This window comes from Epinephelus fuscoguttatus, linkage group LG9 (genome assembly GCF_011397635.1).
Source record: "Epinephelus fuscoguttatus linkage group LG9, E.fuscoguttatus.final_Chr_v1".
NCBI classification, from domain to species: Eukaryota; Metazoa; Chordata; class Actinopteri; order Perciformes; family Serranidae; genus Epinephelus; species Epinephelus fuscoguttatus.
In genome coordinates, this window is record NC_064760.1 from 18,743,427 (window position 1) to 18,759,903 (window position 16,477).

Consider the following 16,477-nt stretch of genomic DNA (forward strand, 5'->3'; position numbering starts at 1 on the left):
AACCTTAATCAAACAGTTCTTTATCCCTGGTTGGCATTATGTAGCGCTTCATGCAGCGGTTATGTTATGATGGTGGTGAGGGCATAATCCCCTAAGAAGAACAAAGAACTCACATTTCTTCATGGACGGGTGATTTTTTTTTTTTTTGTTACATCAGAGGTCTGATGTTTGGAGCAGCCGAGTGTCGTAGCTGTTAAGTTACCAGATGTTAGCCATATATAATGATCCGCCAAAGCATTAAAATCACTGACAGGTGAAGTGAATAATATTGATCATCTTGTTACGAAGTAATGTTCTGCTGGGAAACCTTGGGTCCTGGCATTCATGTGGATGCCCCTCGACATGCACCACCCATCTAAACACTGTTTTACCAAGTACTAAGTACTGCCCACCCCCCTCAGGGCAAAAATCCCCAATGGCTACGCTTGCAAAAACTACTCAGGAATGGCCTAAGGAACATGATAAAAAGCATTGACATAGCCTCCAAATTTCTCAGATCCCAGTCCGACTGAGCATCTGTGTCACGTGCCTGTACTCCACCTTGCAACCCACAGAATTTAGAGGATCCCCCGCCAGTGCCCTGGTGCCACACATCACCAAACACTCCAAGAGGTCCTGTGTCCTTTCCTCGTCAGGTTAGAGCTAGGTCTGATCCGTGGTGGGGCCTCTGACCTGTAGAGGCATGCACACAGGACCTCTGGTCTACAGAGGTCCCATGGATGCTCAGTCGAATTGGGAACTGCGGAATTCGGAGGCCAGGTTGATACCTTGAGGGCTTTATCACATCATTCCTGAGCAGTTTTTTCAGCGTGAATGCCACAAGCCAAGGTTTCCCAGCAACACATGCTTTGTAACGAGATGATCAATGTTATTCACTTTGCTGTCAGGGGTTTAATGCTTTGGCTGATTGGTTTATAATATATGATATGAAACACAAAGAGGCAGGGCTGACTGATTGCAGGCCATCAATCTTTGTAATGCAGGAATTGTGTATTGTTTCTGAGAAATGGGGCTTTGGAGCAATAGGCGTTTGTTTTCCGGAGAAGATTCTCTGCCTGGATAGGTTTTGTTGTGTGGAGTGGACACGGGCACTATTTAGGAAGGAACTCTTTTTAATGTATTAGACAAAAATGGAACCTGGCAACGCGGATAATTTGCACCAAACCCAGTGTGTGTAGTTGTTATGGAACATTCCAGATTTCCGCACTGCATATTTGCATCACAATGGTGGGAAATGGCTTTTAAATCTAATTCCCACAGCCAAGATGCTCTGTAATTGTACTGGCTGGATGGTGGAATACACAGATAATGCTGGGTATATGAATGAGGCAAATGATGAGACAAAGAAGAAAGTCTGACACATTTTAAAAGTATATCTTAATATAAACATTTTATTCAGTGCATTTTTGTGTATACAACAAATAATAAACAACTGGAAGTTACCAGGCAGCCACAGTGTCTGCCTGTAAATGTTGTTTTCTCAGATTTAGCCTGGTAGTTTGGAACACATGATCCAACATGGGTTAATACACATAGCCTACATCATGCAGCTCTAGACCAGAATTTCCCTGCTTTCTCCCATGCAACAGATAGGTTCACCTAATACAAACCACCTCCGGAGGAAACCAAGAAAAGAAAGCCTCCCAGAAGCATGTACCAGAAAGAAGTTATGTAGCTGAAGGAAGGAGTACCTAGCCCACAAAAAGGGTCCTTTTTGTACATAGTTGTGTTTGTACATGCCCTGTGCAAGAAAGGGAAGATGTTCATTTTTGTATGTTTTTTTTTCTTTTTTTTTCTTCACTTTTACAAATATGACGTGTCCTATAAAATGTTAAGCCACCTAAAAGTCCACAGTATTCTTTTTTAAATATAGAAAATATTGTCACCACAATAAGTTACTCAAACACATAACAAGCATCCTGGGAAGGGGCTTGCACCATATTCCTATGGTGAACTGTATCAGTCAAGAGAAGTCGACAAAAAAGGATGGCGGGGGAGTCGAAGTATGACACAAGCACAGAGGGAGGAAACGGATCACGAGGACAAGAGACGGAGACGTTGTGACAAAGTGGTAACAGAAGGGAATGGGAACACAGAATAGACGTTTCATACCTCGGTCATCGAGCATATCAGCAAAAAGCACAACATCAAGCACGCTGCCAACTCCAAAGTGTTTAAAATCACTCTCTTTGTCCATTGTTCCTGTTTTCCACAAAATCTTTGCTTTCTTTCATCAAAAATGTACAATGGAAAAAAAAATTCCAGCTTTGCCTTTATACTGGCTTGGTTTTCAGCGGCTTAAAGGGACACTCTTTCGTTCTGTCTTTGGTTTGCTGGAACCCCTTTCAATGATGAAACAGCAACAAAAATACAAATACTGAACAATGGTAAGGGAAGAGAACAAGAGGGGACAAAAACAAAACCAGTTTTCAAATAAAAAGCTCTCAGCTAATTCAGAAAATTAGCGAAAACCAAGGTGCAGCTGTGGCATTTCTGAAAAGAAAACAAAAACTGCAAGAGAGCCACACTGTCCCTTATATTTCAGGTCAGCTGAACATAGGCTTCATTTTCCCATGCTAGAGAGCTCAGTCTCTGAGCGTGTGCACTAGGACGCAGGAGAGCTACCGTCTGGCTGGCCACAGTCCCAGCAGCACTAGGCTGTGCCACACCAGGGAGTTTATAGGCTTTGTATTCACAGAAGCATGGATGAGACAGAGATCAGGGCTCGTACTGTACCACTGCAGCCTTGTACACCAGCGCTATTACTGGCTGCCCTGAATGCCTACATGTCTAACTTCCTGTCCCTGTCTGACAGATGCACGAGTGCTTGGTGTCTACATGACCAAAGAAAAGATGTTGTCCACAGGAAATTAAGAAAATTAAATAAGATAAGGATGAGCTAACTGGTACGCGATCATCACCAAAAGAGAGTGATCAAGTAAATAAATAAATGTCAAGACCAAAACAATATTTTAATTTGTTATTTTAAGTCCAGAATGCTTTATGTGCCTTTAAGTTTCTTACTATTGATGATTTTTTTTGATGACGACTGACGAAGATGATACCTAACTTTTTTTATTGATGGTGTCTGGATGTTTGTGTGTGGTTTGTTGTCGTAGCTAGTCCTGAACCGCTGATCGGTGAGAGAAGTCTGCTTGAAGTCACGCTCTGCTGGAGGTAAGGTTTTGTGGTTCGGCCCCAGGCCTGGGTTCGGCTACCGGGCTACGTCGATTCGTTCTGGCTCACGGCTTTGCCTCCGTTGAGCACAGCCGAGGCACTCCGACTCTTGGTGGGTGTGCCGCTGCCGGAGCGGGAGAACTCTGTCAAGTCATGGAGTGATGGCTCTCTGTACATTGCCACTGTGGAAACACAGAATAAAGAAGAATAAGACAAACTGGCATTTTGCATGTGAGCAACAACAGAAAACATGAACTGTGTTGCGATTGCGACAATTAAAAATAAGGCCAATCCCTTGCCCCTTTCCCTCTCTGTTTATCATGAGACTACTGCTGGAGGAGTGCGAGCTCTGTGTCTGGGACAGAATGGCATTAAGGATCAACTGATTATCGATCTGGCTGATTGTCGGCCACAATATTCAGATTTTTTTCAGCCTCTGTCTACAGTCTCCACTCTGTCGCCTTGCTCGATGTCCAACCCACAGCACTGTCTGATTGGTTACACCTTATGAGTAATAGTCTATCAACCTGAGGGCTGCTGTGCCACAGACGGAGACGAACACAGTCTGGAGCTGCTTTGATCAGCCAACTGAGCTGTGTGTCGAGACGTAAGGCAGCAGATATTACTGAAGTTGTTAGACATCACAAGGCAATGCAATGAAGTTGCAAAACATCTGCTGTTTCTGCTGGTAACATTCCTCTGTTAGTCTCATCGTAGTAATTGGAGGAAACTTACGTATAACTACAAGAACTTTTAAGGAGACGAGGAGGGAGTGAGACAGTGCCTGGTTGGGGTGATAGATTAGTAGAGTTTATCATAGTTTGCAAACTATAAACAGATGATTGCTGATAATACAGACATTTCATGCAACAGACATAGTTTATGTAACACAGATTTACTAATGGGCATTAAACCCACAGTGGACCAATTTATTTGGGGAGTTTGTGTTATTCTTTATTTGACATTAAGATTGTCATTTTTACTGCACATTATTCCAAATATGTATTATTGTTCTCCTTGATTACTAATAAAAGGTATTGCTTAGTTGATCCCTAGTTGGCACCACACAGCTAACGTTACCCAACAGTTATTAACAGGTTTAATTAGAGAGTCGAGTCTTTTCAGTGTCAGATGGAGATTGTTGGGACCCTTTTGATGGCTTGATGTCGGATGTTAGCCGCTGTTGCTGTGTTAGCTTGTGCTAACCGGGCAGAAAGATCTGGAGGATGGCTTCTTCCAGAGACAGTTCTTCAACACTGCTGCAAACGGCAGCAACAGCTGGATATTGGCAATCAGCCACCCAACCCACCTTCACAAAAACATTCATAGTTCTGGTTCTTCCAATTTCATTGCAGAAAACTGCTATAAACATTGCAGCATATGTCGCAATTTATTGTATACAGATAGCAATAAAGTGGGACTGCGCTCTGGTTTGGTAAGGATATTTCCAGTGATGGTATAACATAAGATCTTACTTACAGTTCCCTACAAACAGCTGAATCAAGAGATCACAGCAGACCAGGTTGGTGCCAAAGTAGAAAAAAAATCCTATATTCACAGCATGGCATTATAAATTCAGTAGTTGCTAGTGCTTTAGCTTTGCTGTGTATGCAGCATTGGCCCGATGTGCATCTCAGCAGGCGCTTTTCAGAGAAAATATCAGTAATCTGAGTCTTTGGTTTCAGGATGTTGTCAACATCCTTCTGCCCAGAATGCTATTTGATGTTCATTCCTAAGGGAGTGTGTGGCTGAAACAGCAAACCCAGTCCTTCAGACACTTCACTTAGCCCAGCATTTTTTTGTTACAGCAGCAATCTGGAGACCATCCTCATACACATCAATCAATGGCAGAGTTCCACCGGGAAACTGCTGATGATTGGTTGCAGTCTTGTTAGTGACAGTAATGTATGATTATAATGGTGGGCGGCTGACCTCTGGATTACGGTATCACCTCAACACCACTGCTGCTATTCATCTTTAAGCATTAATCCCCAATAACGACCATCCGTGTTGTCATTTTGCACATTCCTTCACAAGCCCACCCGCATAGATGGCTTTTGACAGACCACAGTACACTTTTTCCGATAGAGGTAACCCTTTGTGACTTGCATCAAGAATTTCCGGAAGAATTGCAAGAGGATTTTCCTGTTTGGATGGATCAAGTTCAGCTCACGTCATTCAAACCCAGACGACAACAGAATGAGAGGCTGTGGGTTGAGACTCGCAGACTGGAACCAGAGGAGTAGTGAGTAATGGCTGGAGGAGATGCCATTGCCAACGCAGAGACAGCTTTTTAATTGGTGCCCTGTAACACCACTGCATCTAAATCTTTATGAGCTGCTGGAACAAATTCTCCTTTATTTCTCTCTCTCTCTTTCCCTTGCAAAGCTCTTTCCATGCTGCTAGCTACATCTGGATTTTAAATTATGTACAAGATTTAGTAAATATTGTGCATTACTGGATAATTTGAAGTTTGTGCAAAAGAAGGAGAATTACTTTAATCTTTGGGTATTACAACACACACAGTTATTAAATCTGTTTTTCTCATTTTGGTTTTGCTGCTGGACCTTAAAAAATACTATATTTCTCCTCGTGGATAAAATACACAAAAGGCAGCTGAGGGTAATGGTTTTGGGAATCTGTTAGATTTACTGTCTCACCCAGCCTATATCTGTCCTTATTATTCTCTTTTTCAGTATTTTTCTCTCAGCATAAAGCAAGGCAATCATTCTCTGGCTATTGCTCTTAAGTGTGTTTGAGACCCCCTGGATGGCCCGTTAAATGAAAGTGAAAAGCTATTACAGCGATCTCCGAGGGCAGACATAGATTCCTAATAAGATGCTGGCTGGAGGAGCTCCACCGAAGACACAAGAACGGGCGGCGTCACATTTGCAAATTGAGGAAATGGAGAATTTAACCCCAAGCTGGAATATCCAGCACTGTAATCACTGCTGGGTATCTGAAATTAACCTCATATTAAGATAGTTAAGATACAAATGTAAAACATCTATAATTGCTACTGTCTTTGGTGTGAAGAGGATCCATCTCACCAGGGATATTTAATCTTTCAATTAAAGAGTGGAGGCTTGATTTCCAGTGGAAATAAAAAAGATTGCAATGATCGATACTGACCTTGTCTTTGGAGGAGCATGTATGCTTTAATTCAGCCTTAACACAAGATTATATGATTCCTTTTTTCACTGATGATTATAGATACAGTCAAACTAGGGTTAGGCTGTATATTGATATTATATTGATACTGTAATATGAGCCTAGATATAATCAGTTTTGGATATCTTAATATCATAATGTTATCTTTTCCTGGTTTTAAAGGCTTCATTATAGTGAATGGATGTGACTTACTAGACTGTTCTAGCTGCTTTATTGTTTGCCTTTATCCACTTAGTCATTATATCCACATTACTAATGATTATTTTCATTGTGTAATATTTTGTTAAAGTACCAACAATAAACTGTATGATATATTTGCAATATATTGACAAATGTTGTCGAAAATATTTTGATATTTGATTTTCTCTATCACCCAGCCCGATCTCAGCTGAAAGAATCATATTTTGAACAACCTGTAGTCACCAGAATAAAATATTGGCATTGTACGTTTCTGCAAACCACAGGTATGTAACATGTATACTTTTCGCATGTAGCGTATCAATATTCCTACAGTGATGTAGTTCAGATTACATGTATAGTGAGCTGACTTTGTCATTTTTAGGTGGAAGGTATGGTGAATGGCTTGAAACCTAAGCGAGATCCCGACCAAGCAGCAGACCACTGTTCAAATCCAACAAACAACAAAACTGGGTGTTTTTTAGTGAGGCATTCTAGCGTTTTCAGCCAACATTGTGTGACTAAAATTGGGTGCTTTTTTAGCATGACAGCAGGGCCTTTCTAGCCGAAAATTGTGGCACCAAAACCAGGTGTTTTTGTAGTCGGACATCACAGCATTTCCAGACGCAGCTGTGGTGAAAAGACCATATTTTTTCCTGACCCTGACAAAGTGGTGTTTTTGCACCTAAACATAACCACACATTAACAACAGCATTGTAGAAACAAAGTTTCATCAACCAGTCAATCAATTCATGGTTTGCAGAAATGTACAGGACCACATTTAAATTGTATTTGTATTTAGGAAGTATACATTCACAGGACACTTAATTTTATTGTATAGTGGGGTTTGGTTGGGTTCAGTGATGTACTGAACTTTCTAATATTTTGTTCATCCCATATATGTATGTGAGTAGTGCAAAATGTAAGAAGCACATGTCAATATGATGCACTCAGTACAGCAGCATCACCAACTATGACCTCAAAAATAAACTTAAAGTAGAATTATCAGTTTTCTGAAAAATGTCAACAAAACCTGAAAATGTGTATGTTTTGTGAAAGAAGAATTCATGGCAACACTGTTATAATCGAGTACATTTAACTGTACAGGTGTACCTAATAAAGTGGTCAGTAAGTGTAATAATGCATTCTTGAAACTAGCAAAAATATATCTCAGTAAAACTTGATCATTTAAATGTTGCCCAAATCCCCTAATCTTTGATGATTATATTATAGAGTACTGAATCTGGTGCTTCATTAAACCAAATGGTTCAACTGTGTTTACAAATTAATTATCTTGTCACCCAGTTACTGTAGGAGCCAGTAATAACTTGACAGTGCCAGTAGGCATGTTAATGTTCACACACACACACAAAAGAATGAAGCAAAACTATAAAGAGAACCATGTGTGATGGATCCAAACCGTAAAACTCGACAATCAACAATCTAAAGAAACGGCCCTCTTTTCATCATTGTTTGGGCTTTTTGCGTCGCAAGGCTTTTATTCCTTACTGAGAAAAAAAGTGCTCCTCTTTTATCCCACTGAAGTGAAAACAGACTCTCTCTCTCTCTGTCTCCTCTGTGCTGACAGGTAAATCTGTGTCTTGTTGAAGATGAAAGGAAACTGTGGCCTTTTCAGCAGAGAGGACCATTTCTCCCTCTCCCCTCCGTTTCCTCTGTTCTCCACATTCACCACATTACCACACACATAGCCTGGATGGGTGTGGTTCTCTCTCTGTGACTTTACTGTACTGACAATAAAGTCCTGGGTGCTACTGTTGAAAGCATTAAAACATATTTGGCCCCGCTGCTTATGGTCGCAGACAATGGCTCAGCCTCGTTCTGCAATCTATAAGGAGAATGCTAAATGGCAAAGGGTCATGTAGAAAGCAGCTCATTTAGTAAGAGAATATCCACATGGGCTGGAAGTATAAAGAAAGTGGGGACATTTAATTAGAGAGGAGCTAGTGGTTCTCAGGGAAGGTCTCTTATTATGAAAAACAACTCCTTTGCCAACTAGAAAAGTGATATTGCTGAATAATTAGAAAACTTTCTCAATAGATTGTCGTCAGAGCAATTTTATCTCTGATGCCGCATAAGATGCCAGTAGACTCCATCAGAGCTGCATGTTGGACGGTCGAGTAGCTGCAGAAACACCCTCCCCAAGCACCTTTCTGACATCGGAAAGAGTGATGGAACCATTTCTGTAACTTAACAAAACTGACAATCTGACATTCATAGACTTTAAATTTCTCTTTCTAGCTCTAGTATTTCTATTATTTCTGTCACTTTTCACGTGAACAACCGAGTGCCACACTATGCATGTCTACCAGAAGAGCCTATTTGAAAATGTGTGTCATTATTCCCATTTTCAAACTAGGGCTGGGTGATATGGCCTTAAAATAAATCATGATATTTTTAGGCTAAATCGCGATACACAATATATATCAATATTTTGAAATCTCCTCTAAACTACTGTAGACTACTAAAATACTAAACTAATAAATAAACTATTGTAACCTGTAAGTAAAGTAAAGTGCTGTTACAGTGTAGTTAAATAAAGTACTGTTATGATAGATAGATAGATAGATAGATAGATAGATAGATAGATAGATAGATACGTTTTTAAAAAAGTATTGTTATAATGAAACAAATTGAAGCGGAACTGCTGCTGCTTTTATTCTGAAACATCTGGCTCATCTCAGGTCACAAGGGTTAATATTTTTGTTGTGAACTTGAAGCTTGCATTGTGCCGTTTCATCTCAATCATGATAATACTGATAGAAATTTCAATATCACATGAAAAATTCATATTGGGATACTCCAATTGACTTGTTGACATATTCACGTCATACTGTTACCCACGGCAACAACAAGCAAGGCTGAAAGCTAAATTATTGCCGAATCTACAGTGGTTCCATAAAGAGGAGCAGCTTCAGTAGTGTGGGATATACGATGGCGTCCTCAATGTTTTATGAACAGCCCCGGACTTCTCAGACTCTTGTAGCGAGTTACCACTCAGAGGGACCTCATTCAGCGGCTCCTCTGGCAGCAGCACAGTGTCTCTGCCTCTCTGTGTCGTCAAGTGATTTTGTCATAAAGCTTTGGTAATGTAAACTTGCGTGACGCTTGCGGCTCAACAAAAAACTACATATATGTGAATGTGTGATAGTTGTGGTATCATAACAGCCTGTCAAAGGGTTACAGCGTGATGATTAGAGGAGAAATGGCAGAGCATAAAGGTCCAGGTGGAAAAAACAACTCAATTATTAAGGAATATTGCATGTTGATTTATATATATATAGATCCCAAGGTATATTTGTTGTTTTGTGAGCTGTTTAAATGTGTAATTTGAGGTAGATTTTATTTTGCTGAACTATTAATAATATTGTATACAGAATCTGAATCTCACTCTGAGTTACTGTTGTGCACAAACTAAAGAAATGAGGCATCATTATTGTTTAGTTTTTACTGAGTATTTGAAGAAAAAATGTAAAACTAAATCACTTATTTAGTTGCAATTCTATTTTCTTAAATTTATATGCAATTCTGTTTTCTTAAATTTATAATATATATTTTTTTCTACTAATTTGTCATATTGTCAAAAATATCGTTATCGCAAAAATACCCTGAAATATCGCGATATCGCCGACCCCTACTGTCGCTCAACAGTTAGATGTTAGCAGTTAGCTTAAAGTTAAGCTTTACAGTGGCGCCATTAAACTTGAGGATTTATTCCCTGTGAGTGCTAAACAACCTAACAGCTCTCCAGTTAATATATTAATAACATTTGCAAGTCATACTGGTGCTCCATGGTCGCAAAATGTGATTAAATAGTTGCAGTCTGGAGCCCTGCAGATACAAAAACACACACCTAGCCTGCTCACACACTATAATTTAGAAGTGTGTAGTCTGGATAGGTGGTGGAGTGCACGTGGTGCATGTTTGTGAGTCTTTCTCTTTGAGAGAGAGAGCCATAGGAGTGAGAACAAGAACTGAAACACCAACATTTTATAACATTTTATAGTTGATAATGATATCGTCATTTTATTCATCCCACGTGGAACAAGCTGCGATGCATCGAGTAGGCCATAATCAATACATCGCCCACCCCTAATTCAATCTATATCACGCCTCCCCCACCTCTATGACAGCCAGCTTTTCACACTGCCTTCAAGTGAAGCCATTTAGAGCAACTACAAACACTCGACTCTTTATGGAGTAAACGTAAAATGTAAAAGAGGATTAGGGAAGCCTTACCCTTTAGAGGTTTGGGAAGGAAGTGGGCTGCTGGCTTGTTCTTCTTGACATGGTTCCCCTTCATGATTTCTCCTTCTTTGTTCAGACCGAGGTACCAGCCCCTGCCCGACTGCTGCTGCCGGTATATCATGGAGGAGTATGTCACATAATAGTTCTCGAACACCGACTCCTTGAATTTGCACTCTGGCGTAAAGTGTTCCTGGGAGAAAAAGGAGAAGCAGATACAGTGTATAGGAGTTGTTGGACAGTAATTCACAAGGTCTCAAGAGCCTCTGACATCGTGGTATGAACAGACGCAGCTGAAATGCAATAGTTCATTACATTAGAGTGCAACTTAATAACGGTACATTGCGCTGCATATTCAACTCGCTGTAGGGCACGAACTGAGGGAAGAAGCTATCTCAAGGCTCAAGCCCCTGCTTTAAATTATTTTGCCTCTTGAGAATGTTTCAAAACTATTCATTCCATTTACTGTCGTGAATAATGTAGCACTTTATAGCATAGATAACGATGATATGACAGATACAGAGGAGCATTAATAAAACATACAGGCGAGATGAAGAGTATATTCTCATTTTGCTCCAAGCTGTTAATTATGTATGGGCAGTTCATTAACTCTCAGAGTTTTGTCCGCTATATTTAAGATTTGGTTGGACACAATAATTTAGTACGGCCATTTCACTTATTATATTACGTATTTAAGTGCTTAACTTCTTTTAAACTACAAAAAAATGATTGAATTGCTTTCACAGGATGGCTTTAATGGGTTTATATGCAATCTGTGTGCACTTGGGTAGTGCCTGCAAGGTGTGTGTGTTCTCCAACTATCTTTTTATGCTATCTGGGTACTTTCTTATCTCTTTCACTAATGAACTGGCTGTGGGGAGACTCCCTAGAGACATGCGATTTTGCTGTTCATCCTCCGGACTCCATACTGTGCAAGGCTCCCCTCTCACTGTTTCTGTTTGTTTTAGAACCCAGTGCCTGTATAGGATTTGGCCATTAATGCTACAACAGTGTGGCTGAAGTTTATTTCCTCGGAGGCAAGGATTGTGTGTGTGAGTGTGTGTGTGCATAGGTCTATGAGAGTGTGTGTTTGTCCAATTTGTAGAGCTGCTTGGGCAGTGAGTCTACAAAACAGTGTCTAATCAGTTAGAAGACAATTCCCCCTGAGAGAGCGCAAGGGACAGTGTGTGCTAGTCAGAAGTGGATTGTTCTTGCCATGCTTTTAAATCGTCTTCTTAGGACACTTTGTACGCCAATAAAAATACATACAGTATATGCAAACACAGTTGGAATAGCCAACGGGTCAAACTCACAATGGAAACATAGTGAGGTCTCTTAGAAAGAGAAGGATGGATGCCTCTTTCAGACTGAAGCTGGTCTAACTCAGGATCAGTCCTATTCCAGTTAAAAAAAAAACAAAAAAAAACAAACAAAAAAACATCACTTTGGTGGGTGACAATGGTGAGAGTGATGACATGTCCCCAGGGCCAAAGACCCACTGTGAGATCATGACAAACAACATGTCACTACCAGACAGGGAGTCATCTATAACAGCCTCTGTGTTTTTTATAACAGCTCAGCAGCGTCACTCTTCATGTGCAGCACTAATAGAACTTCAAAAGACTGAATGAGGTTCATGCCTGGTGATGTGCTTCACTCTGCTGTTGAAGCTTTTGTATTCTATACAATGGAGCGAAAACATAGAGAAGCTTTGTGACATAAAAGCAGTGAACTGTAAGGGGCTGGAATATGTTCACTTGTTGAACTTGATAAAAGATCAGCTTGGTATACTGCCATATTGCACTGTGCCCATTTGAGACAAAGAACTTTGACCCACCTACAGTAACTGACAACTGCTCTCATTTAATGTAAAACATGTAGATTAATTGATACATAACAAATTGTTTTGCTCTCTCTCATTGTTATACCCAGTTCAGACCAAAGAGTTGTGACGAGACGAGGTGAAACGGGCAACTACTTGCAATATTCATTCATTGTGAAGAAAAGGCATGTTGGGCAATTCCGGTAGTTCATTTTAAAGCCAATGTTGGCCGATACCGATAATATCATGCACGGTAATATCATGCTGATATTATCGTGCATACCTAGGCAAGGTGCATGTGGAACGGAATAGTCATGTCAAGAGTGTGTTTGGTTTGTCCTCTCTGGGCTACTGTAGAACAACATGGCAGATCTTGTGGAAGAGGACCTGCTCATTATGTAGATACGGGTCATTCTAAGGTAACAAAAACACATCAATTCTTAGTTGATAATCACCTGAAAAATAATTAGAAACATACATAGAAAGGCATAACTTTAAAGCCCAGCTCAGACCAAAGATTTGTGACGAGACAAGTCGAAACAGGCAACTACTTGCAATGCGGCATTCTGCAATGTTCTAAGAACCTGTGGCTGAATATAATTTTTATCTTCCTAAAATATGAATGAGGATAGTGCTAAAGAGATACTGGCTACAGTTGCATTTGTAGTAGTGATGAAATGGCGGAAAATTGAAACAAAATAAGGAAAGGGGGCATAAGAATATACAGTGGGCAGTAGAAGTGATACACCATCTGACACCAGCACACCATGAAGACGCAAATAGAGGGCTTGGTGGGGATGATTGGCTGTCACAAAAAAGGTGACGAGCTCTACTTTCTAAAACTAGCATCCGGTAATTTGACCAGCTGAGTTTCAGGTGACACCATCAGCCAGCTTGAGTCAAGCTAAGACTGGCCAGTTTACACCACTGCAGCTTTTATCTGCAACGTTCTTAAATGGTTTCGTCTTGTTGCGAATCATTGGTCTGAACCGGGCTTTAACGTCATTCTGCTGTTCTCTGCCGCTAACCAAGAAAAGATGTCATGTTTTTGCCTTGTTATATTTATCTTTGAACAAACATTCAAAATTTTATTTCCTTCGATGTCAATTTTTACATGTGGCATCAAAAATGGTATCAGTATTTCTCAAGGTACTGTACTGCAGTTAGTAATTCCAGTATCGTGACAACACTACACTCATTCATCACCCCCTCTCACTGATGGAGCCTTCACAGACCACGCTAGGCAAAAATCTCTGACAGAAACAAAGCTGAAGTCACAGGAAGCTTGTGACATATCACCTCAATGGGATACATCCTGTTGGCTCAGCTCTGGCTCTCAGTTAAGCTGCAACATCACAGGGGCACCAAACACTCCATTTGAATAAATGCTAAGCCCACCAGGAGGGCTGCAGAACCAACTGGGAGCTTACAGTGTTAGAGTTCAGGAAGAAATTATTCTTCCAACTGTAAAGACAAAAAAGCTGAGGGATTAATCAAAGAAAAATGACAGTATGCGCTCTTTGTTTTATCATTGTTAGTGCAGACGTATGAAGGTTTATGTTCAGGGTTAGGGTAAGGATAATGATCGTTCTTTGTCGACAACAAAGACATTTCTTTTCTCTCTAAGCCTCCTAACATATACACACTCTTATACACTTGAACATAAAAATGTCTCCTCCATACCCTACCGCTGTCCCACATGTGCCCCATACCAAACAGTAGTAATTGCCAGTACATTGGCAATAACATGGTCCGTAAATGACTTTTCGCATGTGTTAACAGCAGAGACAATCTTCCCTCGATGTTCCATAAAGAGTCCTCAACAAGACATGTAATAGTAATCAAAATATATTTCAAACACTGTATTCTGATAATGATTGAGACTTCCAAACCTTGTGAATATGTAGTATAGATGCAAAACTCTTCTGCTCCTGCTGAAGTGTTGTAATGTCTAATGTCAAATTTTGATCATGTTAGGATTCATATGCCTTGAACAACCATGATCAGAGCCCGTTAACTGGGCTTCCCATGTGCAGATTAGCAGATATTCAGCCTGCTGTCTGTTAGATGAAAGCCAAAACAGCAACATGGTAATGAAACAAAACTCCCAACTGATGCAACTCCAAAGTTATAAAGATTCTGAAAGCTGAACATAGAGCGTCTATCTCTAATCGTCTTCACAACCACACACGTTCAACCGTCAGTTTACCATGACATACAGCTCAGTTGTGGGTGGGGATTGCTCGCCAGCCGTTAACCCTCACTGTGAGGATGCAGTGTAACTAGAAATGTGCTTTGGAAGTAATATTTGATGTCAAAGAATACCATTTCATGTCATGCCATGTTGCAACAGTAATATATTGACATAACACTATGTACAGCATAATATATTTGATCTATCAGCAGATTAAGTGACAGCCTGCACAGAACAGTAAATTTATAGTCGTTCATAAAAGAAAAAAAAGGTTACCAATTCATTCAAGGTCTACATCAACAATAACATATGAAGAAATTATGAAGAGAAAAACACTGACTCAGACCTAGGGCTGGGTATTGTTTAAAAAATTACAATACAAGTACCCTTAAAGTGATATCAGTACCAATAGATTAAGTCATAAAATTGCTGCACAGAACTGGCACTAAATGACAGGAAACAGCAGCTTAAGTGCCAGGAAACACCTTTTAATGTATTAAAAAGCTTGTTAGTGTGTCAACTGATACTTCTTGTTTGTCGGACGCTATAAATTGTCAAGTCAAATTGTCAAATGTCCAAACCTGTGTTTTATGGCATTGGTATCATCATAGGAGAGAATTTTTTTTTCCTACTTCATTGGATACCCACTGTGTGAATGGAAGCATTCAGTTGCATAAAATGCCACCATACTTTTGAACGTTTTGGTGACATTTTGGCACACTGAACTGCCAAATCTGTCAAATATACACTTGCGGTGATTGGCTGCAAGCAAAAACCATACAAAAAGTAATTTTTCAGATCGAATTCAGGTATCGTTTAACTGCAGCAGTTTTTATAGCACTTGGTACTGGGTTATAAAGCCCGGTAACTTTAAAGGTATTGTGTACTTATATACCAACATCCGTTGTTCATCTGTAGTCACTATCAGAGTTCTTGGTTTATAACAGTTGAGGTTCTGTGCTCATGCCATAGAAATCAATATCTGTTCAAGGCCATGTCTGCACTTAGTTTTGCCTTTGATCTCAGGGACCTACCATAGATTGCATGTGTGTCTTGGCTTTGTCTACCAAATGTGGCCTGGTGCCTTAAAGGATAGGTTTACATTTTTTCCAGATATACTGTATATTAAAACAGTGTGTCCATGTGCACATGTTCATTGAATGACTATATGTATTGGTTGCTGCAACTGTTCCTCCTGTTCATACAGCCTCCCTAAACTGCTTCTAGTGTAAGTGATAGTCTATACAAAATGCAGTCTTACTTCAGCTATGCTCATATGAGGCAGCAACATGTGATGTTTGCTTGGGTTTCAAGTCAGTTTCAAGATCGCATACAGGAGAACTAGGAATAACATGAGCTTTTTAATATGTTATATTCAGTGTAACCATTTTTGGTTACAACCAATGTTAGTCAAGGTTTGTAAACTTCACAGATATTTCCATTTTGGGCGACTTTGAGGTTAAATTGGACAATTCCATTTATTTTGGACATTTTAAATACATTTTTATTACGTCTTTTGAACCCATTAACAGGGCAAGGATGGTGAATCCGGTCTACTGACCTCAAGCAAAGCTTTAAATCTCTGTTTATAGGACCTGTTTAAGGGGTTATGAAAGTCCTTATGCCAAATACGGTAGCTGAATAATTTAATGACTGAAAGGTTTCTGCTGTTT

At 40.0% G+C, this 16,477-nt stretch overlaps 1 protein-coding gene across 3 annotated transcripts in view; it reads right to left on the minus strand.

The window, feature by feature from the left end:
• Window positions 1–1,381: 1,381 nt before the first annotated feature.
• fgf13a (fibroblast growth factor 13a) overlaps window positions 1,382–16,477 on the minus strand; it is a 153,235-nt gene continuing 138,139 nt past the window's right edge. For all 3 annotated transcript variants that reach the window (XM_049586224.1, XM_049586225.1, XM_049586226.1), the window contains 2 exons: window positions 10,783–10,981; window positions 1,382–3,359 (listed from right to left, as the gene is read on the minus strand). In XM_049586224.1, coding sequence (XP_049442181.1) covers window positions 3,223–3,359; window positions 10,783–10,981 — 336 coding nt within the window. In that variant the 3' untranslated portion in view covers window positions 1,382–3,222. The remainder of the gene's footprint in view (window positions 3,360–10,782; window positions 10,982–16,477) is intronic.